Genomic DNA, 24,496 nt, shown 5'->3' with positions numbered 1-24,496 from the left:
GGGTCTGGGTCCTTTATACTTTCTTTCACGCCGTCCTTTGTCTTTGTTGGTGTCTGCACGTGGAGGCATGTGCAGTTGCTGTCAGGGTGGGCGGTGTTTATATAAATAAAGAGCCAGACCCACGATGTGCTCCGTGTGAGCTCCGTGTAGCCGCGTAGAGACTCCTCTGGGTACAGAGATGTCTGTTTAGAGGCCCTGGAGCAAGGCTCCAGGCGTGACCCTCGGCACCGCAAGAGGGAACGTGCCCTGGAGCATGAGGCCTACGTAAAACACCAGAAAGGCCAGCCGGGCGGGCGTGGCGGCGCACGCTTGTCACCCCAGCATTTGGGAGGCTGAGGAGGATTGTAGGCTCAAAGCCAGGCTCAGCCACTTAGTGAGGCTGTCAACAACTTAGCAAAACCTTGTTTCTTTTTTCCTTTCCTTTTGTTTGAGGGGGATAGGGATCGAACCCAGAAGCTACACCACCAGCTCAATTTCTCCGAGCTGCACCCCCAGCCTTTATTTTTGCAGTATTGAGGTTGGAACCTGGGCATTCTACCTCAGAGCTACACCTCCAGCCCTACTTTTTTTTTTTTTTGGTGGTACTGGGGATGGAACCCTTCTACCTCTGGGCTACACTCCCAGACCTATTTTATATTTTATTTGGAAACAGGGTCTCTTAAACCAGCAAGGCTGGCTTCGAACCTGTGTGATCCTCTTGTCTCCACCTCCCAAGCGCGGGGATTACAAGTGTGCGCCACCACGCCTGACTCAACCCTACTTTTTTTTCTTTTTTCATTTTTCTTTTTTGCAGGTCTGGGGATGGAACCCAGGGGCATTCTACCTCGGAGCTACACCCCCTGCCCTATTTTTTTATGCTTTATTTTGAAACCGGGTCTCACTGAGTTGCAGAGGGCCTCACTAAGTAGCTGAGGCTGTCCGCAAACAGTGATCCTCCAGGTCTCAGCCTCCCCAATGCTGGGATTACAAGCGTGAGCCACCACGCCCAGCACAACCCTACTTTTTGTTCTTTAATTTGAAACAGGGTCTCACTGAGTTGCAAAGGGCTTCACTAAGTAGCTGAGGCTGGCCACGAACCGTGATCCTCTGCTCTCAGCCTCCCGAAAGCTGGGATTGCAAGTGTGTGCCACCACGCCCGGCTTTTAATTTTAAATTTAAAACAGGGCTTTACAAAGTGCCTGAGGATGTGCTCACTTGTAGACACTGGTCTTGAGTCTTCAGTCCTGTCTCAGCTCCCAAGTACTGGAATTGCAGGCTTGCGCCACCACGCCCAGCAGCACCCCACCTTTCAAGCTACACTCCCCTCCCCACTGTATTTTACTTTTTGAAACAGGATCTCACTGGGTTGATGAAAGTCTTATTACTTGCTGAGACTGGGCTCAAACCTGCGATTCTCCTGTCTCAGCCTCCCAAGTGCTGGGATCACAGAGGGCCCCACCACGAGAACTGGGTTTCCTAAGGTTCCGGGTTTCCCACACCCTCGGGGAGCCGGGGGCACCCCCACGTGGCCAGGTCAGCCATGGCCTCTGGTCCTCCGTGCACAGCGCCCTGCTTTGGGCGCCCTCTGCTCCTGCTTCTCCCGTCTTCCTTACTGGGTATATGATTCCCAAGGTCCGTGCTGAGGTCAAGGCGCAGCTGGGTGCTGGCCTGGCTGGTCCCTGGAGGACAACGAGGACCCGCCTGGGCTTCGTGGCTCCCGGTCTCAGTCTGGGCCCAGGGGCGTCTGTACAGGGACCGTGGGGGCTCCTCCAGGGTGTGGAGACAGCTGTGCGTGAGGTGAGGGAGGGCAGGCTGGGGGCGTCATGTGAAGCCCAGTCTCCACGCGGAAGCCACTGGATTCCTGAGACAGTAGGTCAACCTCTTCTCCTGTCCCTCCGCAGTCCAGGCCACTGTGGGCCGCGGCAGCCGAGCTGGGCCCTTGCAAGCCCGGGGCCCGGCTGGGCTCCTTGGGAGGCAGGGGCCTGGCCCCGGGTCTGGGCGCCCTGCCCGCATTGGTTAAATGCCTTCTGGAGATGCGGTGTGGCCGGTCCCTGCCCTTGGCGGGCCACGTTCCAGACTGGTATTCTGGTTGGTGTGACAGGGCCCAGAGTCATCCGGTGCTGGCACGGGCGGGCCCTGTCCTTCCTGCCCCTGGAGCCAGCGCTCCTATAAAAAGGCCGGGCAGCCGGCGCCCGTGGCTGGGGCTGTGGAGAGCGGGGGACCATGGACTTCGTCAGCATTCAGCAGTTGGTGAGGACGCGGGCGGGCGGGCGGGCGGGCGGGCGGAGGGGGTGGCAGCAGGTCTTGCCTGGCCTCCACCCGCTCTTATGTAGGCAGGAAAAGGAATGGGCGAGTGGACAGGGCAATCCTTGAGTTCGGTGATAGTTCTGGTGTTCCACCGTGCAGAGCCAGGGCCGATTCCAGGCCCTCCCAGTGGCTGGGCGTTCCCTGGAAGACACGGGCAGCCGTGCTCTTTGTTTCCACTTATCTTGTGTGGTACGGGACATAGAATCCAGGACCGTGCACGCTAGCCAAGTGCTCTAACACGGGCCACACCTCCGAGCCCTTTGAATTTTTGAGATAGGGTCTTGCTAACTTGCCCGGACTGGCCTCAAGACCACGATCTTCCTGCCTCAGCCTCTTGGGCTGCTGAGATTACGGACGCACACCGCCGCGCCCACTGGGTTGTTCTTTTGGTTTGAGCACCATGGGGGGCCTCGCTCTGGCAATCTTTGCTTGGGGTTGGGGAGAAGGCTCCTCTTGGCTCCACAGGCCCCCAGGGATGCTTTGGGGTGTCTGTTGTGGGGTTAGGGCTCAGCGGTCCAGCCTGGCACAGAGGGCTGCGGAGCTGAGGAGTGCCGAGGTGCTCCGTTCTATTTGTTTACTTTTGTGGCCGTGAGGACTGAATCCAGGGCCATTTTTTTTGGGGGGGTCACAGGGGATTAAACTTGGGGTAGTCTACCTCCAAGCTACACTGCCAGCCCTATTTTATTTTTTATTTTGAAACGGTCTCACTACTTGTTGAGGCTGTCCTCAAACCTGTGATCCTCCTGTCTCAGCCTCTCAAGTGCTGGAATTAGAGGCATGCCCACCATACCTGAATCCCCAGCCCCTGTTTTTTCTTTTCTTTCTTTTTTTTCTTTTTGGTGGTACTGGGGTTCCTGGAAGCCCTTCTACCTCTGGGCTACACTCCCAGACCTGTTTTTTTATATTTTTATTTGGAAACAGGGTCTCTTAAGCCAGCGTGGCTGGCTTCGAACCTGCGCGATCCTCCTGTCTCAGCCTCCCAAGCGCGGGGATGACAAGTGTGCGCCACCACGCCCGGCCCCCAGCCCTTGTTTTGAAACAGAATCTCACTAAGTTGTGGAGGCCTTGCTAAGTTGCTGAGGCTGCTGTGAACTTAGGCTCCTCTGTCTCAGCCTCCCAAGTGCTGGGATTACAGGTGTCCACCACTAAGCCCAGTGTTTGGTTTTGTTGTTTTTAAATGGTCTCACTAAACTGGGCGTGGTGGCGCACGCTTATAATCCTAGTACCTGGGGGCCGAGACAGGAGGATCGCGCGGGTTCAAAGCCAGCCTCAGCTACTTAGTGAGGCTCTCGGCAACTTAGCAAGACCATGTTAACAAATGAAATATAAAATAGATCTGGGAATGTAGCCCAGAGGTAGAAAGGCCCTGGGCTCCATCCCAGTACTGAAAAAAAGAAGAAAGCAAGCAAGCAAGAAAAGAAATGGTCTCACTAGGCTGCTGAGAGTCTAAGTTGCCGGGGCCGGTCTAGAACCTGCCACCCTCCTGCCTCAGCCTCCCAAGTACTGGGATTACAGACATGCGCCACCACGCCCGGCTGCCAGAGCTGCTTTAGAAGGAACGTGGTTGTACTTGGCAGGAGGCTCTCAGTCTATCACCTGATCATCTCAACCTTTCTCTCCCACACGGGGCTCCCCAGCTTCCCGGAGCACAAGCCCGTGTAACCGTCATCTTCACACCGCCCTCGGTCAGTGCTGACTTAAGCCCCCTTTATGGGGGTATAAACAGCTTCACGGAGCCAAGAGCTGAGTTAGACTGTGGCCCGGGTGTCCCCCCGTCCCGAGCTGGGGTCAGGTGGCGGTGTCTGCCCTGGGAGGAATCTGCACACGCAGCCAGCCTAGGACGCAGGCAGGCTAAGGTGTCGGCTGCCGGGCCCTGGCCACCAGCCCCACAGTATAAATAGATGTGGCGCGTCTGTGCTCCTGCCGGCCACGGCGGGCGCCAGCGGTCAGTTGGCCCCTGGGTCTCAGCTGTCGCCACAGTCAATAAAAACAGTCACAAGGGCCAGGCGTGGTGGCGCACGCTTGTAATCCCAGCATGTGGGAGGCGGAGACCGGAGGATCGTGGTTCACGGACAGCCTCAGCTACTTAGAGAGGTGTAGCTCGGAGGTCGAAGGCCCCTGGGTTCCAGACCCAGACCCAGAAGAAGAAGAAAAAAAGCAGTCGCAGGTGCAAGGGCCCAGACCACACACGGGGAGGCCTAGAAGGGTCGGCCGCCTCTCCAGCCTGAACACCAAGCGTGCACAGGCTCTCCTCGTCGGCAACCCACTCTCATGACTGCTTTCTGAGGGTCCGGCTCCCATTCTCCTGATCCCCTCTTATGTCCTGTCCCGCAGGTGAGTGGACGAAGAGTTGAAGGGAAAGCGGCGAGGTTTGGACCTGGAGGCCCTGATCCTGGAGGCTGGCCTCCTGACTGGAGGCTGGGCCCCCATGAGGCCGTGGCCCGGGAGAAGCTGAGGTTGGAAGCAGAAAAGAAGGAGAGAGTGAGTGGAGAAGGGGTGGTGGGCACCCTCCCCAGTCCCCAGACCCCAGACCCAGCCCGGCAGTGGAGCCTCAGGCACCCTGACCCGCGGCTGATGGCCGGCCTGGTCTTGTGCTCCGCCCCAGCTGAAAAGATTTAACAGCTCCAGACTCAATCTGGAGACCCTGGCGGATTTGGAAAACTTGGTTCAAAAACGACGGGAAAAGCGACTAAGACGCAGAGTCCCCCGCAAGGAGCCCGAGCCTGTGGTGGAGGTGAGAGGAGCCGGGCTGGGGTGAACAGGCCCCTCAGGGCCAGAGCTGCACAGCCAGAGCCCAGGGGGCCGAGGCACCCCCAGAGCTGGGCGGTTTGCTAGCTGGGTGTGCTTTCCCGCAGCCCTGGGGCTGAGCGCAGGTGAGCTGTCCACGCGGGGGGCTGGGGCACCCGGCGGGCTCCTCCTGGTAGCAGCGTCTTCCTTGTCCCCTGGCTGGCGACACATCATCCCATTTCTGCCTTCTTATCACGGACACGCCACCTGCTAGCCTGGGTTGCAGTGTTCTTGGTAAAGGAAGGACCGGCGCCCCCCAGTCACTAGAATGGCCCCATGTAACTAGTCAGCATCTGTAAGACTGTGATTCCAAATAAGGCCACGTTCAGAGTCTGGCCCGCGGGGCTTCAGCAGAGGAGCGCCTCTGGGCTCTGCCACCGAGCTGCGTCCCCGCCGGCTGGACGCGAGGCCTGGCTGGCTGTTCTGCTGCAGCCCCCAGAGAGGGCGCGAGAGGAGTGTGCCACCGTGCCTGGCAACATGTGAACTTGGGGACACAAGACCGCGCACGCACACACACACGATGCCTAGAACCTTCTGGGGGAAAGACTGAAAAATCTGTAGCCAGGCGTGGTGTAATCACGTACTCGGGAGGCTGAGACAGGAGGATTGGAGGTTCCGAGTCAGCCTCAGCAACTCCGTGAGGTAGTCAGCAACTTAGGGAGACCCTGTTTGAAAATAAAAAGTAAAAATAGGGCTGGGGTGTAGCTCAGAAAGAGATGTCTGTGGGTTCCATCCCCAGCACCACCAAAAAAAAAAAAAAAAAAAGGAAACGAAACGAAATCCTCAGGGCACCGGCCTGCAGCTCCGGGAGCCCCGGGCCAGGCTGGGGCGCCGCTGTCCGTGCCTACAGCGTGGGCAGTGACTAGGCCTGGTTCTCCTGCCCAGCTGCAGCCACAGGCCCAGCTGGAGCGTGTGGACGTGGAGAGGTTCCTCAAGGCAGCTGCTGAGAACCAGGAGGCCCTGGTGGACAAGTACCTGACGGACGGCGGTGACCCCAACGCCCATGACAAGGTAGAGCAGTGGGCTGGGGCTGCGGGCCTGCTGTCCCAGGACCCCGCCAGGCCCAGGAAGCCAAGGCACTTGTCTTGGGGGTGAACCCAGCAGCGTCCGGAGCTGAGGGAGGCTCTCTGCCTCTGGGGACGCTGGGCCGCGCTCCCTCTGCCTGACCGCCTGTCTTGCCCCCAGCTGCACCGCACGGCCTTGCACTGGGCCTGCCTGAAGGGTCACCACGAGCTGGTCAGCAAGCTGCTGGCCGCCGGTGCCACTGTGGACGCTCGGGACCTGGTGAGAGTTGGGGAGGTGGCTCCTTGTGGCGGACGCCCTGTCTGGCGTCCCTCAGGTCACCAGGCCTTGTATTGCAGCTGGACAGGACGCCCGTGTTCTGGGCCTGCCGTGGGGGCCACCTGGACATCCTCAAACAGCTGCTTAACCAGGGTGCCCAGGTCAATGCGCGGGACAAGGTACCGGCCGAGGGCCCTTGGGGTGGCCAATAAGACACAGACGAGGAGCAGGCACAGGGGTGGGGGCCACGCCTGTTATCTCAGTACTTGGGAGGCCAAGACAAGAGGATTGCAGGTTCAAGGACAGCCTCAGCAAGTTGTAAGACTCTCATCAACCTAGTGAGACCCTGGTTCAAAAATACAAATAAAATAGGAGCTGGACGTGGTGGTGCACGCTTGTAATCCCAGCATTTGGGAGGCTGAGATAGGAGGATTGCGGTTTGCAGACAGCCTCAGCTACTTAGTGAGGCCCTCTGCAACTTTGCCTCACTAAGTGAGACCCTGTTTCAAAATAAAGAATAAAAAATAGGGCTGAGAAGCCGGGCGTGGTGGCGCACGCTTGTAATCCCCACACTTGGGAGGCTGAGACAGGAGGATCAAGCAGGTTTGAAGCCAGCCTCAGCTACTTCGTGAGGCTCTCAGCAACTTAGTGAGACCCTGTTTCCAAATAAAACAGAAAATGGGTCTGGGAGTATAGCCCGGAGGTAGAAAGCCTCTGGGTTCCACCCTCAGTACCACCAAAAAAAAAAAAAAAAAAAAAAAAATTGGGCTGAGAGCCAGGCGTGGTGGCACACGCTTGTAATTCTAGTACTTGGGAGGCTGAGACAGGAGGATCTAGGTTCGTGGTCAGCCTCAGGTACTTAGTGAGGCCCTCTGCAACTTAGACCCTGTTTCAAAATAAAGAACAAAAAATTGGGCTGGGGATGTAGCTTGGAGGTAGAATGTCCCTGGGTTCCATCCCCAGTACTGCAAATAATAAATAAATAAATAAATAAATAAATAAATAAATAAAATAAGGCTGGGAGTATAGCTCAGAGGTAGAATACTCCTAAATTCAATCCCTAGTACCAAAAAAATAAATAAAATAAAAGAAGCGGGTGAGAAGCCGTGCATGATGGTGCACGCTTGCAATCCCAGCATTCGGAAGGCTGAGACAGGAGGATCACGGTTCGCAGACAGCCTCAGCTACTTAGTGAGGCCCTTTGCAACTTAGTGAGACCCTGTTTCAAAATAAAGAATAAAAAATGGAGCAGGGGATGTAGCTCGGAGATAGAAAGGCCCTGGGTCCCATCCCCAAACCCACATAAATAAATAAATAAATATAAAAATAAAAAGAAGCGGGTGAGGGTGCAGAGGGGTGGACCTGCAGAAGCGGTGTGTCTCTGATCCCTGCTGTCCCCCAGATCTGGAGCACCCCCCTCCACGTGGCCGTGCGCACGGGCCACTCTGACTGCCTGGAGCACCTCATCGAGTGTGGAGCCCAGGTCGACGCACAGGACCAGGTGGGTGCCGCGCCTCCCTGCTGCCTTGAGCTGCCAAGGGCCTGCAGGTGCGGCAGGGTCACAGTTACCCCCCCACAGGAAGGAGACACGGCCCTCCACGAGGCGGTGCGGCACGGACACCACAGGGCCACGAGGCTGCTGCTGCTCTACGGAGCCAGGCTGGGCGTGCAGAACAAGGTGAGCGGGGCGGGGCGGCCTGGGCCTGCACCGAGGGGGCTCCCAGGAAGGTGGTCTGACCTGGCCCTCGCCCCCAGGCCTCCCTGACTCCGGTGCAGCTGGCACGAGACTGGCAGCAGGGCATCCGGGACGCGCTCCAGGCCCACGCCAGGCATCCCCACAGCCGTTGCTGACGGCAGGGACCCTCTCAGCCGCCATTCGCCTTCCCTGCCTCCCCGCCACCGTGGTCCTTGGCTGCAGCTCCAGGGCTGTGCACCCCGTGGGTGGAAGCTGGCTCCCTGGCTTCAGGGCCAGGGCGGCTGTGCTCCCTGCTGGTGCTGGAGCTGAGACTGGAGGAGCACCAGGTCCCGCAGAGCCCAGGGCCCACGGGGAGCCAGGTGTGGAGCTGCCAGGGCCTGCTGCTGGCCTCCTGGGCACCCCGGCCCTTAGGCAGATCCGCCTTGCCCTCCCCAAGGGCTGGTCTTCTGGGGGTGGTGACCCAGACATGGCGGCCCTGCATGGGGGCCACCGCCCCAGGTGTGTTTCCCCAGGCACTCTGTTCCCTGGCGGCCCATAGTGGGCTCTGGACACTCCGGGGCTCCGCAGTGGGGCCTGGCAGTGTGCAGGGCCTCCGGCTGGCAAGAGGCCCACAGAACACGTCGGCACCCACTGGGAGGCACCAGGAAGGGAGGCTGAGGAACTGGAGCTTGCATTTGCCCCGGGAAACCCAAACACTTCTGCCTAAGGACATCGGTGGCCCCTGGCTGTCCACTGCTGTCTGCAAGCCGGCACTCTGGGGGCTGGAGCACTGGGTGCTGGGGCTTGCCCGTGGCCCACCCAACTCTTGGGGCGGTGGCCCGCAACCCCCACCTGCCCGGCTCTGATGCCCCCGATCCTGTGGGCAAGGCGAGGTGCAGCCCCTCCGGCCCTGTTGGCGCACAGGTTCCCTCCCGACCCCGGGCAGATTCCCTGGGAGCTGCTGGGCAGGGCGGATCATAGCGCACTGTCCTCCCGAGGACCACAGGCTGAGGCAAGGCTCCTGAACGGCTTGGCCCTCGCCCCGTCCTGGTCACTCAGGTGCCTGGGCGAATACCGCGCCGGCGCAGTGTCCCTGCAACGTGGGGCCTCGGCAGGCAGGCAGGCAGGTGGGACCAGTGCTGTTAATTGTGAAAAAGCTGGCTAGTGCCCCCTGCCCCGGGGCCACGCACCCTCCCCGGCAGTTTCTGCCTGTGGTGACAGCTGTGTGCACCCTGGGGCTGGGGCCGTGGGCAACACAGGCGTCCAGATCTACTGAGACCACCCCTCACAGAAAGAGGACACAACCCAGACACGAGCACCTTTTATACAGATCAGCATCTTCGTTCATTAAACCGGCTGACCACAGCCACGTAACGGCCATGCCTGTAATCCCCGTGCTCGGGGGCTGAGACAGGAGGATCGCAGGTTCGAAGCCAGCTTCAGCTACTGAGTGAGACCCTGTTTCCAAATAAAATATAAAATGGGTCTGGGAGTATAGCCCGGAGGTAGAAAGCCTCTGGGTTCCACCCCCAGTACCACCAAAAAAAAAAAAACCCAACTGGCTGACTACCCACCACAGCCTAGCTGGTGTTCCTTTTTAGGCTGGAAGGGGCCAGTCCACCAGGGCCAGCCCAGCAGAACCCAAGGCCCTGCCACCCTCAACAGCAGAGCACAAGCCCATTAATGTGAGAGCAAGCCAGGCACCTGCTGCAGAGTGCGCCCCCTGGGGCCGTGCCCAAGGCATGCGGGTCCACAGAGCAGGCTGAAAGAGAGCCACTCTCAGGCTCGGCTGCTAGTAGAAAACTGCAGCCGGAAGCCGGGCCTGGGGCCCACATTTGAGATCCCAGGCCTTGGGAGGCTGAGTCAGGAGGTTCACAGATTGAGCCAGCCTCAGCAACTTAAGAGACCTTCAGCAGCGTAGTGAGACCATTCTTTCTTTTTTGTGGTGCTGGGTATTGAACCCTGGGGTATTCTACCTCTGAGACATGCTCCCAGCTGTTTTTTATTCTTTATTTTGAAACAGGGTCTCACTGAGTTGCAGAGGGCCTCATAAGTTGCTGCGGCTATCCTCAAACCGCGATCCTCCTGTCTCAACCTCCTAAGTATTAGGATTACAAGTGTGCGCCACCACACCCAGCAACGACTCTATTTTGAACCAAAAAATAATAGGACAGCCAGGTATGGCAGCACATGTGTGTAATCCCAGTACCTAAGAGGCTAAAACAGGAGGCCAATCTCAGCAACTCAGTGAGAGCCTATTTCAACATAAAAAACAAAAGGGGCTGAGGCTTGGAGGTAGAATGCACCTGGGTTCAATCTCCAGCAACCCCCCACGCGTTCAAAAGAATAAAATAGGGCTGGGGTGTAAATTGGAGGTAGAAGGCCCCTGGGTTCACTCTCCAGCACCACGCACAAAGAAGTGTTAGCTTTCGGTTACTAGGACAGAATACGTGACATAATTGCCTTAAAAGAAAGGGCCGGCCACAGTGGCACGTGCCTGCAACCCCAGCATTTGTGAGGCTGAGACAGGATTCCAGGTTCAAAAGGGCTGGGGGGCATGACTTGGAGGTAGAATGGCCAAGGGTTCAATCCCTAGCATCCCCCGCAAGAGAGAGAGAGAGAGAGAGAGAGAGAGAGAGAGAGAGAGAGAGAGAGAGAGAGGAGAGAAGGGAAAGGAGATAGGATTCTTTGGCTGAGTCTGGGCTGTCAGCGGGCCTGCTGCTCCAGGCCAGGCCGTGTGGGTCCCGACAAGAGCCTGTAGTGGAGATCTGCTTACATCACGGCAGCAGGAAGCAGAGCCCCAATCTCCCCTTGCGGGCACACCCCCAGTGACCATGCTTCGTCCGCCACTGCCCCGAGTGCCTTCCACACACGCAGGCCTCTGGGTGGTCTGAGGGCCAAGCCACAGCCCCATGCAGGCCAGGACACGCGCAAGTTGGAAATCAAGGAAGGTCTTTAGTACTTGGGACAGGAGCAACTCTCAACACAGTCCCTCCACGCTCCCCCAGATGATGGGCACGGAGGGCAGGGGCGGGCAGTGCCAGCACACACTTGCAGCGCCGCACGGCACAAGTGCCCGGGATGTGCCGTGCCTGCAGTGCAGCCAGGGTTAGAGAGGCTGCGCCACTCCTCCATGGCTGACAGGACTGCGGCCACGCCAAAGCCTGTTGGCTTCTAAAAAACAAAACGTAGCAGGCAGTGAGACTCATCAATCTACTGAGACTGTTTCCAAATAAAAAATAAAGTCAGGCTGGGAGTATAGCTCAGAGGTAAATGCCTCTGGGCGCAATCCCCAGCCACACACACACACACACACACACACACACACAAACTAGCAATTGCACTCGTGACGTTTATCCTCGAGAAAAGGAAGCTTGTCTGTACTCAGAAACCTGGATGTGAATGTTTATAGCAGCTTTATTTGGAATGGCCCCAACTGGAAACCCAGACCTCCTGTGACACGACATGGAGTACACGTGGATACCATTTGGCAACTCAGAAAAGGCAAGGACCACCGACACAGGACAGACATGGCAGCCAGGACGGAACCAACCCGATGGGCGTAGGCTGCGCGAGGCCGGCCCTGGGCTTGGGACGGGAGGGGCCGGGCCTGAGGTGGCCGCAGCCCCGCACAGCCAGCGCGTGCCGGCGACACAGCCCTGCAGCTGTGCCCAGGGTCAGAGCCGGGCTCCCACACTATCAGTTACCTAAGAAATAGCCACTCAGGGAAACTGGGCAAATGATGAGTAGGGCCTCTATCTCTGCAACTTCCTATGAGTATGTAATCATTTCAAAACAAGAAAAGACAGCAAGAGTTCTGGGTGCAACTTGGCAGCCTGCATTAGATCCCGCAACAGAAAAAGGGCGTTACTGGGAAGAGGAGGGATATTCAATAAAGCCTACAGTTAAGGATACTGCACCCACGTTAATCTTTTAGTTTGATAAATGCACCAAGGTTATGTAAGATGTTAAGGTCGGGGGAAGCTGGGCAACAAGTGTGCAGTACTCTTTTGTGAATACAGCTATTTCAAGAATTGAACCCTGCTGGGGCGTTGGCAAAGACCTGTAATCCTTTGACTTGGGTGACTGAGATAGGACTCTTCAATTCCAGGCCAATGTAACTTAGCGAGACTCTGCTTCAAAATAAAAAGGCTGTGGGTGCGGCTCAGAGGTGGAACACCCTTGGTTCAATCCCCAGGACACAGGTACAATACCTTGGTGCCAGGAAGGACTCTCCTGGACCCCAGGCGTGGGCACAGGCACCCGCGCCACGTTCTGACCCGCAGTGGTTCAGCCGTGCAGCCAGGGGCCACGGCTGAGGGGAGAGATGACTTCAAAGTATCTGACTGTTCCCCAGTGCCTGACCTGAGCGCCCTGAGCGCCGTGTCGAGGCAGGCCTGCACTCCCTTTCCCCTCAATCCCACTCACATGGAGAACAGGCCCCCGAAACCCACCTCCTTCCTGCTGTCTAGACCCACCTCCACGACACCCCGCTCCACATGCTGAACTGTAGATGTAAATAAAAGAGAAGAGACAGAGGCCTTCTGTTTCCAACTCCCTAAAACCACACTGCCAGGCATGAAACAGGCACCTCAAGATCTGAGAAAGCCGTGGCTTGAGGAGGCGCCTGCCTCACAGCCTCCCTCCGCGCCCCCTGCGGCCTCAGCAGCAGCCTCTCCCGGCGCCTGGCAGGAGGGCAGAGCAGGCGGAGGGGCCTCCCGGGTCAAGGGCAGCAGGAGGGCCTTCTCCCCTCGGTGGCCGCCTCCCACCACAGCAGAGCCGCCTCGTGGGAGACAGCGGGGCCAGGGACCAGGCCCCAGGGCAGCTTCCTGGTTCGGCGCACAGGGAAGGTGGGCGCCTGGACCCAACACCCTGTAATGGAGTGGGACAGTGGCAGACTAGCGGCAGACAGGAGCCCGCCCGCCGGGGCTCCAGGCTGCTAGAGGCGCTGCCCGGGCAGGCAAGCCCAGCGCGGCCACCCGAGAGGCGCAGCTGCGCGAGGAGAGGCTGGGCCTGAGGTGACTTTGTTCCTCCGGAAGCAGGCCTTCCGGGAGGGCGAGCCCAGCGCCGTCTCCTGGAGGAGGGCAGGGCCTGCTCAAGCTCCTGGCGCAGAGGCCGGGACCCACGTCTGTAAGAGCCATCTAAAACGTGGCCCCGAGGGGGACAGGCTGGCACGAAGTGGCCGCTTGGCCTGCCGGCCCCACGTGCTTGTCCACTCCCAGCGCGGCTTGGGCGCCTGGCAAGCAGCTACACCCCGGGATTCCGCCCGGGGCTCTCCTCCGCGGGCACGCCGGGCCTGCTGGAGCCTGGGGAAGAGAAAGGAGAGTGAGCGCCCGGGACACCGCGTGCTCAGCGCGAGGTCAGGGACAGGGCGGGCGGCAAGTCAGCAGCGGGGATCCGGGCACCGGGCAGGCATCAAGGCGGAGTGGCGGGCTGGGGGCGTGGCCAGCCTGACTCCCCCAGGCCTCGCCACTGCACAATGCCAGGTGAAACCTCGACAGGACGGTCCTGCACCCCGTGCCGCAGGGAGCCGGGCAGGGCCGCGGCCCTCCTGGCTGCCACAGATGAAGTGAGCACCCCGCCCCCCACCCCGCAGCAGCGCCCCGAGGGGAGCGGCTCACAGGCGGGGACAGCGAAACCCGAGAAGGCAAAGGGGAGATTTACCTTGGTGTTTCCTTAAAACAAAACAATGTTCACTACTCCACAGTCATTTATCAATTGCACTTTCCACATGTGCCAAAGAGGGGAAGGCCTACCGGGGAGGCTGAAGAGAGCAGAGAGACCTGAGGCCTTGCGGGCGGGCAGGCTGCAGCTGCCACGGCTGCTCGACTCACCCCCGGCACTCAGAGGCAAGGGGAGCTCCGACAAGCGGTGGGGTCTGACAGGGCCCCGCTTTCACACACAGGCAGCTGGCCACAGCCGGCCTTGCGCACGCGAGTCGGCTGACCCGCCGCTGGCAACTTAAAATCACTGTGCCAGGTGTGGTGGTGCACGCCTGTAATCCCAGCGCCTGGGAGGCCGAGACAGGAGGATTGCAGGCTTGAGGCTAGCCTCAGCAACTTAGCAAGGCCCTCATCAACTTAGGGAGACTCTGTTTCCAAATAAAAATAAAAATAGGGCTGGGGTGTGGCTCAGAGGTAGAGTGCCCCTGGGTTCCCTCCCCAGTATAAGTAAATAAATAATAGAAAGGGTGGAGGCTACAGCTTGGAAATAGTGCCCTGGGTTCAATCCGTAGTACCAGAAATAAGTAAAGAAACCTAAAAAAGTTAAAACCACTGCACCTTCTAAATGTTTCAATGAAGGCCCTTCTCCGCTGGAGTTAGGCCTCAAGGGCACGGTCCCGCTGCGCGCACTGGGACCGCCACGGAGCAGTGACGTGCCAAGCTCACAGACACAAACGCAGGAAGACCCAGAGCCCAGATGAGCTGCAGAAAGACAGCAGCAAGCATCAAAGGGACAAACACGAGCGGGCAACCGCCGCGGAGATGACCGTAGAGCCGCTCCACGAGTGCGTGTGCGCGCAGAGCTGCTCCACGAGTGCGTGTGCGCGCGCATTTACTGGAGACTGAACTCAGAGGCACTCTACCAGTAGGTTGATAAGAGTCTCACTACTTGCTTAGGCAGGTGGTGTGTGAGTGTGTGTGGCAGGCAGCAGTGTGCATGTGTGTAACGAGACAAATGCAGGGCGGTGGTGTGTGTGTGTGTAACGAGATGGAGGTGTGGGGTGGGCGGGTGTGCGTATGTGTGCAGCAGCAGCGAATGGCCCGGCCCCTGCCCCTGGCTTACCGGCTGCCGCAGGGGTCTTGTCCCCGAGGAGCCTGGCCTGGCTGGCTGGGAAGCCCTGGAGGTCAGAGTTCTCAGGGGAGGGTGGCAGGCTCTGGGCTCGGGTGGCCAGGAGGGCATTGAGGTACTGCAGCCGAGTGACCTGAGACGGAGGCGTTGCCCATCAGCGCACAGGAGGCTGAGCTCACACCTCACCCCACCTGATCTGACCGGACATGGGGGCCCGAAGGGTCTGAGCTCATCATGAAGAGCAGAGTGGCTGAGCCCAGGTTTTAAGATCTCCCGTGGAAGCCAGGTGCATTCCTGTAATCCCAGTCACCTGGGAGGCCGAGCCAGGATTACGGGTTTGAGGCCACCCTTGGTAATTTAGAAGACTCACTGCAATCTAGACCCTGTTTCAAAAAAAATAAATAAATAAATAAAGCCAGGCATGGTGGCGCACGCTTGTAATCCCCGCGCTTGGGAGGCAGAGACAGGAGGATCGCGCAGATTCGAAGCCAGCCGCGTGCGCTGGTTTAGGAGACCCTGTTTCCAAAATGAAAATGTAAAAAATAGGTCTGGGAGTGTAGCCCAGAGGTAGAAGGGCTTCCAGGAACCCCAGTACCACCAAAAAAAAAAAAAAAAAAAAAATTTTTAAGATTTGGAGCCACCGGGTGTGGTGGCACACATTTGTAATCCCAGCACTTAGGAGGCTGAGATGAGAGACTCGTACAGGTTCGAAGCCAGCCTCAGTTACTTAGTGAGGCTCTCAGCAGCTTAGTGAGACCCTGTTTCCAAATAAAGTATAAAATAGGTCTGGGAGTAGAGCCCGGAGGTAGAAAGCCCCTGGGTTCCACCCCCAGTACCACCAAACAAAACAAAACGATTTGGAGCCAGGAGTGGTGGTGCACGCTTGTAATCCCAGCATTGGAGAGGCTGAGACAGGAGGATCAGGGTTTGTGGACAGCCTCAGCTACTAGTGAGGCCCTTTGTGACTCAGTGAGACCTGGTTTCAAAATAAAGAATAAAAAATAGGGCAGGGGGTGTAGCTCGGAGGTCGAATGCCCCTGGGTTCCATCCCCAGACCCGCAAAAAAAAAAAAAAAAAAAAAAAAAAAAAAAAAAAAAAAAAGAAAAGAATAAAATAGGGCTGAGGGTGTAGCTTGGTATCCCCAGTACCGAAATTAAAAAAAAAAAAAAAAAAAAAAAAAGAATAAGCCGGGCGTGGTGGCGCACGCTTGTAATCCCCGCGCTTGGGAGGCGGAGACAGGAGGATCGCGCAGGTTCGAAGCCAGCCGTGCTGGCGTAAGAGACCCTGTTTCAAAAATATAAAATAGGTCTGGGAGTGTAGCCCGGAGGAAGAAGGGCTTCCGGGAACCCCGGTACCACAAAAAAAAAAAAAAAAAAAGAATAAAAAGTAGGGGTGGGGGTGTAGCTCAGAGGTAGAATGCTCCTGGGTTCCATCCCCAGTACCACAAATAACAACGAAAAACAAACACAAAAAGGCGTGGGCATTGTTCAGAGGCAGAATGTTGCCGGGTTCAATTCCCAGAACAAAACCAAACCCCAAAACAGCCCCGAATCCAACCTAACCAAAAGCCTTTACTTTCCACCCACAAAAACTGCGACGCAGCCCCTGGGGCACCTTGATGAGCTGCAGGTCGGAGAGGGCCCTCACGGTGTAGTCTGGGCAGTAGGAGCGCGTGCGGGCGCCGTCGGCGGGGTCGGGCTGCAGGTCGTGGGGGGCGGGCTGGTGTGAGGACACCGGGGACTGGTGGACTGCGGAGAGAGGGTGAGCTAGGACCCGCCCAGACCCCGCAGCCCACCCCACATGGCCCTGGGAGGGACACGCTGGGAAGGGGAGGCGCCACGGAGAGCAGAGATGCCCTCCCCAGGCAGCCCAGGGCGGACGCCTCGTGGGACGGGTGCGGCTCACCCGAGGACGGCGCCGTCAGGGCGGACACTCCGTAGTACGTGAAGGCCCCGTTCTCAAACTTGAGGCCCTCCTTCCCGATCTCCACCTCAACCCTACCCTGGAGGGAGGACAGCGTCAGCCCGTCCCTCGCCGGGCGCCGTGCACCCCGGGCCCTGTGCTCGCCTCCTGCGGGCCTCTGTGGCTACCTGCAGGATGAGGACAAAGTAGTCCACGGGCTGGCTGCGCTGGTACAGGTAGTGGTGCGCGGCCAGGCGGTTGCTGTCGTCAAACTTCACCTCCTGGTTGACGCTGGGGTGCTTTAGCAGGTGCAGCAGGACCTTCTCGGAGACCCGCAGTGGGCTGAACACATCCACCTCTGCCCCGGAGAGCGACAGTGTCTCGGGCGCCTGCCCGCCTCGCCGCCCTCACACCCTCCGGGGGGCGGGAGCCCTGGGGCAGTAGGAGGGCCGCCTTGCCCTCACCTCGCGAGAGGAAGCGCTGGGTGGCCAGCAGCAGCTGAGGCGAGGTCTTCACCTTGCAGGCGTCGTCGGACACTCTGAACACGGAGAACTCCTCCTTGCGCTTGGGGGGTGCGCTCAAGGCGGGGGGCTGCTTCTTCACCCTGGCGTCCCCTGGGCCGGGGAAGGCAGCGACCCTGCATCAGCGCTGGCCTGCTCCTTCTTCCCAGGCCCAGGGACTCTTGGGACATCATGCGAGAGAGCACAGGCCGCACCTGGCTACCCAAGGAGCGTGGCGTGGGAAGGACCCGCGCGCACAAAGCCACCTGCGGTTGTAACAGCCCCCAGGGGCCTCGCTAGGGGCATGCGCTGTGGGCCACCGGCGGCAAAGAGCAACGGCAGAGCCGTGACCCACGTGGGGTCAACCAGACTCAAGACGCCGTGCTTGGGAGGGCATGACGGCGCGCCCCTGCAAGCCCAGTGCATGGGGGGCTGAGACAGGAGGATGGCAGGGTCAAGACTATCCTTGGCAACTCTCAGGCAACCTAGCAGGCATTGTCTCTAAAGAAGTTAAAAAGGACTGGGGCACTGCTCACAGGCGCAGTGCCTCTGGCTTCAATTCAGCATCACACACACGTGTTTGTGAAGATGTGTGGTCCAACGAATACTCTTGAAAGCCGGGGACGTGGGCTGCTCCGGGTCCCGGCACCCATGCGGCCCCAGACATGAAACATGGGCTCTGCAGATCTCAGCCTTCTTCCAGAGAGGAGGGAGACACAGTCAAGGGCCCAGGACCATCTGCCGGGGAAGTTGCTCTTGGCAGCAAAGAATGATTTGTAGGTTCCGGACGTTCCACCTGTTTTACTTCTCTGTGTGGCGGTGGGGATTGGAGCTCCACCTCCAGCCCTTCTGCGTTCTTATTTTGATACAGGTCTCTCTACATTGCTGAGCATCACTAAATGCTGAGGCTGCTTTTGAGCCCGAGATCCTCCTGTCTCAGCCTCCTACGTGCTGGGATTACAGGCGTGCACCCACCAGGCGTTACTGGGTTTGAACGCGGGGCACTCCACCAACGAGCCGCACCCTAGCCCTTCCTAACTGGAGCGCGGTCTTGCGCAAGTGCTAAGGCTGGCCTCAAACTTGCAGTCCTCTTATCTGAACGCACAGAAGGACTTGAGCCAGCCAAGCAAGACAAAAGGACAGCGAAGGCAGGGGCGGGGCAGGACACACACACACACACACACACACACACACACACGGGACAGGCGCCAGCAGGGGCCCTGCTGCAAGCCGCAGGCTGCCTGCAGGGGTGCAGGGGTGCAGCCGCGGTAGCACCCAGGTGGGAGGGGCAGGCCAGGCTAGGCCAGGCAGCAGCTCCGGCAGCAGCCGCCGGTTTCCAGAGGCAGGAGACAGGCTGCTCTCCTGCACACCGCGCGTCTCCGCCACAGATGCCACCGAGCCACAACTCACGGTAGTCTTCGGACTCGTCCAGGATCTCAGCCTTGATGACCTCCTCGATGATGTCCTCCAGCGTGACCAGGCCCAGCACCTCGTAGAAGGGGTCGCCCTCGCCCTCGTTGTTCACCCTTTGCACGATGGCCAGGTGTGACTTCCCTGCGGAGGGGACAGTTACAGCCTGCGGGAGAGGCCTGCTGCCCTCAGCCTGGTGTGAGTGCCTGAGGATGGACGCGGCCGCCTCTCCTGGGCACTCCATCAGACTGCCTACGTTCTCCTTTTCTTTGTAGTACTGGGGATTGCACTTGGGGTGCTCTACCACTGAGCTACATTCCTAGCTTTTCTTAGTTGTTATTTTGAGACAGGGTCTTGCTAAGTTGCACAAACTTGGGTTCTCCTGCCCCAGCTTCCCAGGCAGCTGGGCCTGTGGGGTGGCCGTGGTTTCCCTTCAGCTAAGACACCCAGCGTGCCGAGCACAATGGCCGAGACGCTTGGTTTGCAAGCGGCCCGCACACTGCCGGCAGCAGCAGCAGCCTGAACCCCAGGCCTCTGACTCCAAGCCATGCATGTGGATTAGGCAAGGTACATACAACTCAGAACACAGAAACCTCACACAGCAGCTGCAGGCCTGTGCTAGTGAAGGTGCTGAGCCAGAAGACAGCTCCCAGTGGCGGTCCTCCGCTGCCTCCACCTGGCAAGGTCTTCCCAGGCCTTGAGGCTGCCCGGCTGGGCCTGGCCGGCCAGGGACTGGGGAAACCAGCAGTGCCCAGGAGAGTGGAGGCTGGGACCCACCACGCCCCGGTACGTCCTCCCGCGACCTTCCCACCTGGTCTGTCTAGCGAGGACATGCAACTTGACAAGCCCACATCTCAGAGAGCAGACACTTGGGGAGTCTGCCCTGGACCAGAGTACTTCCCAGCTGTAAAACGTTACGCGATGTGAAAGAAGCAGCAGGCAGCCCTATGGCACTAAAGACCTCCGAGAGGCCTGGCGCCAGTGCTGCGCGCCTGGGCCACACGAGGACAGAGATGGGACAGCAGAGGAGGTCGTCCCCATTCTGCAAGGAAAGGCCCGACGGCGCCCACCTGCTGAGCCGGGGGCTGTGTTCTGGGCCCCTTCCGATCTCCGATCTTCGGTGATTGTGCTGGGCAGGGCTAAGGGGCACGCGAGGGCCAGCCCGGAGGGCCAAGGGCACCGCATACAGCTTTGGATTCCTGAGACTGAAGCCCAGGATCTAAATGGCTCCCCTTCCCAGGAAGCCAGCCCCTTTGCAGGTCACCTGTGGGAAGGCGCCAGCTTCTCCCTTGCTGCCAAACATCTGTGAAATGGGTGCCTTAGTTGTACAGACGCCAAGAGAGAAATCGCACGCCACATCCTTCTAGCTGGGGCAGCCTGACTCCTCATGGCTGAAAGCAGACTGAAAAGCCTACTTGCCCTGGCCCTTTCCTTGCTTGACAGAGAAGGCAGCAGGGTAATGACTTGAGAGAAAACACAGCCACCTGCTAGAGGCGAGGCGCACCCTCTTGCTGGGGACAGTATACAATCGCCGTGGTCTCACGCCTGCGCCGGGCACCTGCTCCCCAGACCCTGCTCTGAGGGAACAAAGTGAGCGGGCCACTGGGGGCCGGGACCCAGGAAGGTCAGTGGGCCACAGACTCAGCCGCGGGGCAGAGATGGAGGGGGACGGACTGTAAACTGTAACGAGCCCTTTGCTCGTCAGCAGAACATATAAAACCGCCAGGACTCGAGGCTTTAACGAGGAGGAGAGCCGCAGGTCCGCAGAGGACTGCAGAAGGAGAAGCCCGAGGCTACAGGTCACCAGAGGGCCAGGACCGTGCCACCCGGCAGCCCTCGCGCACCGCCGGGGCCAGGTCAGGGAGGCTTCGAGGCCCATCAGACCTGCAGGTTCCCAGCTTCCAGAGGAGGCAGGCCGGCATGCGTCAGGCAGCCTCTGCAACAGCCCATCACAGCAGAGACGGCCATCCCCGAACTCCCGCCCGTCTTCCCCCATGGCGGGGCTCGCAGGCTGGCCCAAGTGCCCGGCTTCCGGCCTCTGCTCCTCCTGGGGTTCCAAGGACACTCTGCACCTCTGTGTGCACCCCGCACTTGCCTTTCACCTCAGCTGCCCGCTAGAGGTCTGTTTCCTGGGGAAGAATTAACCCCCCACTCCCTGCCCAGCCCTTGGGGAAGGCAACAGCACCCACAGGCAGGCCTCAACCTCAGCTCCTCCCTCTCCCTCCGCAGCACCTTTCCCATCCTATTTCCAAGGCCCCTCTGGTCCTCTGCTCAAGCTGCTGTGTTGCTCATTCAGCTCTGACCCCATCCGTCATCCCGGCGCATTCCTCTGGGTGCCCCCCTGACCAGTACAGACCCTGGCGACAAGTCCCCCACACAACACACAACCAGCCCCAGCCTGTCTGGCCTCTGTGAACTTTTTATTTTATTTTTTTCACGGTACTGGGAGTGAAACCCAGGGGCATTCTACCTCTGAGCTACACCCCCAGCCCTATTTTTTTTTTTTTTAATTCTGTATTTTGAGACAAGGTCTCACTGAGTTGCTAAGGGCCTCACCAAGTAGCTGAGGCTGTCCCTGAACCCTGATCCTCCTGTCTCAGCCTCCCAAATGCTGGGATTGCAAATGTATGCCACCACACCCAGCATACTCTCTTTTATTTTGAAACAGGGCCTCACTAAGTGGCTATGGCTGGCTGGGAACCTGCGATCCTCCTGTCCGGGGTTATAAGCGTGCACCACCATCTCTGGCTCTCGGTGAAATTTTAACTCTTCCCAACTGGGATCCCCAAAGCCCAGGCCAAGCTCAGCTGTCACACGCGACAGGCAAGATCACATCGGCAAAGACACTGACACTCAGATTTAGAGAAGCAAAAAAGTTTTCACCAACCTCATCCTGACCCTCTGACCCACTCCTGAACCCGTCCCGAGTTCCATCACATACAGGGCAACCCCACCACCCCGGACCTCCCAGTGAGCGCTCATCACACAGAGCGGGCACGAGGACCCTGGGGTGAACGCACTCTTAAGGGCTATAACGTGAGCTCAGAACACCAAAGGAACAGCTACGGTCTCTTCGTATCCCCTACAAGGAAGGACGTCTGGTGACCATTCTGGAAGCAACGGAACCTGCGCTTCCAGGTCCACTCCCTCTGCTGACACCACACTGATGACAGCGCTGGACCAAGCACGACAGCCAGGCGGCCGGGCTTGAGCGCGCCGCGCCCTCCTCCCCAGGCACCGGCACCTGCTGTGGCAATAGCAGAGGGCCTTCCCAGAGCCTAACAGCTCGAAGCAGGTGGGGCTGGCTGGCTCCAGGTATCCAGAGACTACCTTTTCTATGTGTTTTTGTTTCTATCCAAGAGTTTGCACAGGTTGCAGAGTCCAAGCGTACAAAAAAACATCAGGAAACCGAAAGCCCTGTCCCAAGTGAATGTATCTGTCAAGTGGGGAGCTGTCCCCAGGCGGGGGGGCTAAGGTGTCTGCCTTCTCTGACTCTGCGTCCCCCTTCAAGAGGTGAAGCAAGGCTGTCACCTTCTGGAAAAGGGAGGCCTCCTGGCCCTCCACCAGGGTGGCACCTTTCCTTGGGGGTTCCACACCCCGTCCTTGTTTCCCCCCCCCCCCCAGTACTGGAGGTGGAACCCTGGGCATTCTACCTCGGAGCTCCACCCACCCCCAGCCCTATGTCTTGTTCTTGCTTTCGAAGCAGGGCCTCACTGAGTAGCGGAGGCTGGCCGCAAGCCGGACCCTCAGGCCTCCGCCTCCCGAGCGCGGGCTCCGGGCGGGTGTTACCTCGCTTGAACTCCTCCAGCACGGCGTCCAGCTTGGTGTCGTTGAAGACGAAGTGCAGCGGGTGGTTGTAGAAGCGCGTGATGGTGCTGAGCGGCGTGCAGTCCTCGGGGTCCACGAAGGCCAGGTCCTTGAGGTAGAGCATGTCCACGATGTTGGAGCGCTCCTCCTCGTACACCGGGATGCGCGTGTGGCCGCTCTGCATGATGCTGGCCAGCACGCCGAAGTCCAGCACGGCGCCCGCGTCCAGCATGAAGCAGTCCTCGAGCGGCGTGAGCACGTCCTCCGCCGTGCGGCCGCGCAGCGCGCCCCGGCTCAGGTCGCCGCCGTCGCCGCCGCCGCGCGCCAGCTCCAGCACGCGCTCGCGCAGCCCGCCGCGCCGCGCCGCCCGCTCCAGCAGCTGGCCGACGGGCAGCGCCACGGGCAGCGCCAGCAGCGCGGCCAGGCGGCCGAGGGCCAGCGCGCGCGGCGCCAGCGCCAGCGCCCAGCGCCCGCTCACGGCGGCCGGCGCCACCTCGCCCACCAGGAACAGCAGCCCCGCGGCGCCCAGCACGGCGGGCAGCGCGCGCTGGCCGGCCGCGCGGTACAGCAGCACGGCCAGCGCCGCCTGCGCCAGGCTGGCCAGCAGCAGCAGCGCGCCCAGGGCGCCGCCGGCCCAGCGCCGCGCGGGCTCCAGGCGCCGGGCGGCCGCGCGCTCCGCCTCCGAGCCGCACTCGCGCAGCACCTGCACCTCGGCGGGCGCCAGCGCCAGCGCGCTCAGCTGCAGGCCCCGCGCCAGCGCCGCCAGCGCCAGCAGCGCCGCCGCCCCCAGGCCCAGCGCCCAGGCCGCGGGCTCGGCCGGCGCGCCCGGCTCCACGCGCACCACCCAGTGCGCAGGCTCGGCCGCGGCGCGCAGGCGCAGCAGCGCGCGCCACCCGCCGCCCGCGCCGCCGTCGGGGCAGCCGCCGGCCAGCGCCGCGCACGTCCAGGAGCTGTTGGCCGGGCCCGGCCCGAGCAGGCGCAGGCGGAGGGTGGCCTCCGGCGCGGCCGGCGCCGCCGCCCCGTCCGCCCGCCCCGCGCCCGCCTCCTCCACGCAGAAGCCCAGCACGCGCGAGCCCGGCGCCGCCTCCCCCGCGGCGTGGCCCAGGCACAGCGCGGCCAGCACCCAGCCCAGCCGCCCCGCCGCCGCCGCCATCGCCCGCTGCCCCCGTCGCCTCGCGCAGCCTAGCCCGCTCGCCCCGCGCCTCCGCCGCCCGGCCAATGGGCGCCCGCCTGCGCGCCGCCCCACCAATCGGCAGCGCGCGGGGGCGGGCCCTGGGGCGGGTTAGGCTGCGCCGCGGAGTAAACAAGCGGCGCGGGGCGGGCCGGGGGCCGGGGCTGCGGGGCGCGGGGCGCGGGGCGGGCCGGGGGCTGCGGGCCGGGGGCTGCGGGGCGGGCCGGGGGCTGCGGGCCGGGCCGGGGGCCGGGGGCTGCGGGCCGGGGGCTGCGGGGCGGGCCGGGGGCCGGGGGCTGCGGGCCGGGCCGGGGGCGTGGGCCCAGCCCGGGAGCCGGCGCGCCGGCCGTCGCACTCAGGCTCACGTGTCCGGAAGGGCCCGAGTGCTAAGGGCCCCGGAACCCAAAGATCCGCAGTCCGCCGACCCGCGGGCCAAGGGCGCCGCACGAGAGCCGGGGCTGGCGTCGGGAGGCCAGGGTGTCTTGAAGGTGCCTATGTATGGCGTCCGGCTGTGCCACCGGTCTAGGGACGGCCTGACAGCGCTGCCTTCCAGGGAGACTCCCAGCCTGTGACGCTGCCGGGGAGCGAGTGCCGCAGACTGCGAGGGTGGCGGCCCCGGCCCGCCCCGCCCCAGGCGGGCGACCCCGCCCCAGGCGGGCGACCCCGCGAGCGATCCCGCAGGACCCGCCAGAGCTACTCAGGAGGGGTTTCACTGCGTGTTTTAGGAGACCGTGATCTGTCGGCAGAGGAATGTCCTTTACTCGTGAAAAATGGCCTGTATGTGATTGGAAGAAGATAGACCAACTGCCAACAGCTTCTCTATAGGTATCCAGATTACGTGAGTTTTGTATTTATCTACACCTTTATGGTTTTCAAGCTTCCTAG

At 60.5% G+C, this 24,496-nt stretch overlaps 2 protein-coding genes across 5 annotated transcripts; one reads left to right on the top strand and one right to left on the bottom strand.

Moving 5' to 3' along the window:
* Positions 1–2,202: 2,202 nt before the first annotated feature.
* ANKRD23 (ankyrin repeat domain 23) lies at positions 2,203–8,205 on the top strand (the record flags this gene model as incomplete). Of its 2 annotated transcripts, none has more annotated exons than XM_080711658.1 (9): positions 2,203–2,229; positions 4,621–4,767; positions 4,892–5,011; positions 5,965–6,084; positions 6,259–6,357; positions 6,435–6,533; positions 7,757–7,855; positions 7,934–8,032; positions 8,110–8,205. In XM_080711658.1, the coding sequence occupies 9 exons, from the start codon at positions 2,203–2,205 to the stop codon at positions 8,203–8,205; spliced, it is 906 nt and encodes a 301-aa protein (XP_080567784.1). The 2 variants fall into 2 exon arrangements, with proteins under 2 accessions (XP_080567784.1, XP_080567783.1); XM_080711657.1 differs by having other exon boundaries at positions 4,892–5,020; positions 5,959–6,084.
* A 5,071-nt stretch (positions 8,206–13,276) lies between these two features.
* CNNM3 (cyclin and CBS domain divalent metal cation transport mediator 3) lies at positions 13,277–23,593 on the bottom strand (the record flags this gene model as incomplete). Of its 3 annotated transcripts, none has more annotated exons than XM_080711849.1 (8): positions 13,277–13,325; positions 14,794–14,954; positions 16,436–16,569; positions 16,727–16,823; positions 16,912–17,081; positions 17,188–17,337; positions 18,634–18,777; positions 22,423–23,593. In XM_080711849.1, the coding sequence occupies 8 exons, from the start codon at positions 23,591–23,593 to the stop codon at positions 13,277–13,279; spliced, it is 2,076 nt and encodes a 691-aa protein (XP_080567975.1). The 3 variants fall into 3 exon arrangements, with proteins under 3 accessions (XP_080567975.1, XP_080567976.1, XP_080567977.1); XM_080711850.1 differs by having other exon boundaries at positions 13,277–13,335; positions 14,816–14,954; XM_080711851.1 differs by lacking the exon at positions 18,634–18,777 and having other exon boundaries at positions 13,277–13,335; positions 14,816–14,954.
* Between the last annotated feature and the right edge of the window lie 903 nt (positions 23,594–24,496).

The sequence above is a fragment of the Muscardinus avellanarius genome (assembly GCF_963383645.1).
Source record: "Muscardinus avellanarius genome assembly, chromosome: 15".
NCBI classification, from domain to species: Eukaryota; Metazoa; Chordata; class Mammalia; order Rodentia; family Gliridae; genus Muscardinus; species Muscardinus avellanarius.
The sequence above is the reverse complement of the archived record's forward strand: the minus strand, read 5'-3'. Positions and strand labels throughout refer to the sequence as shown.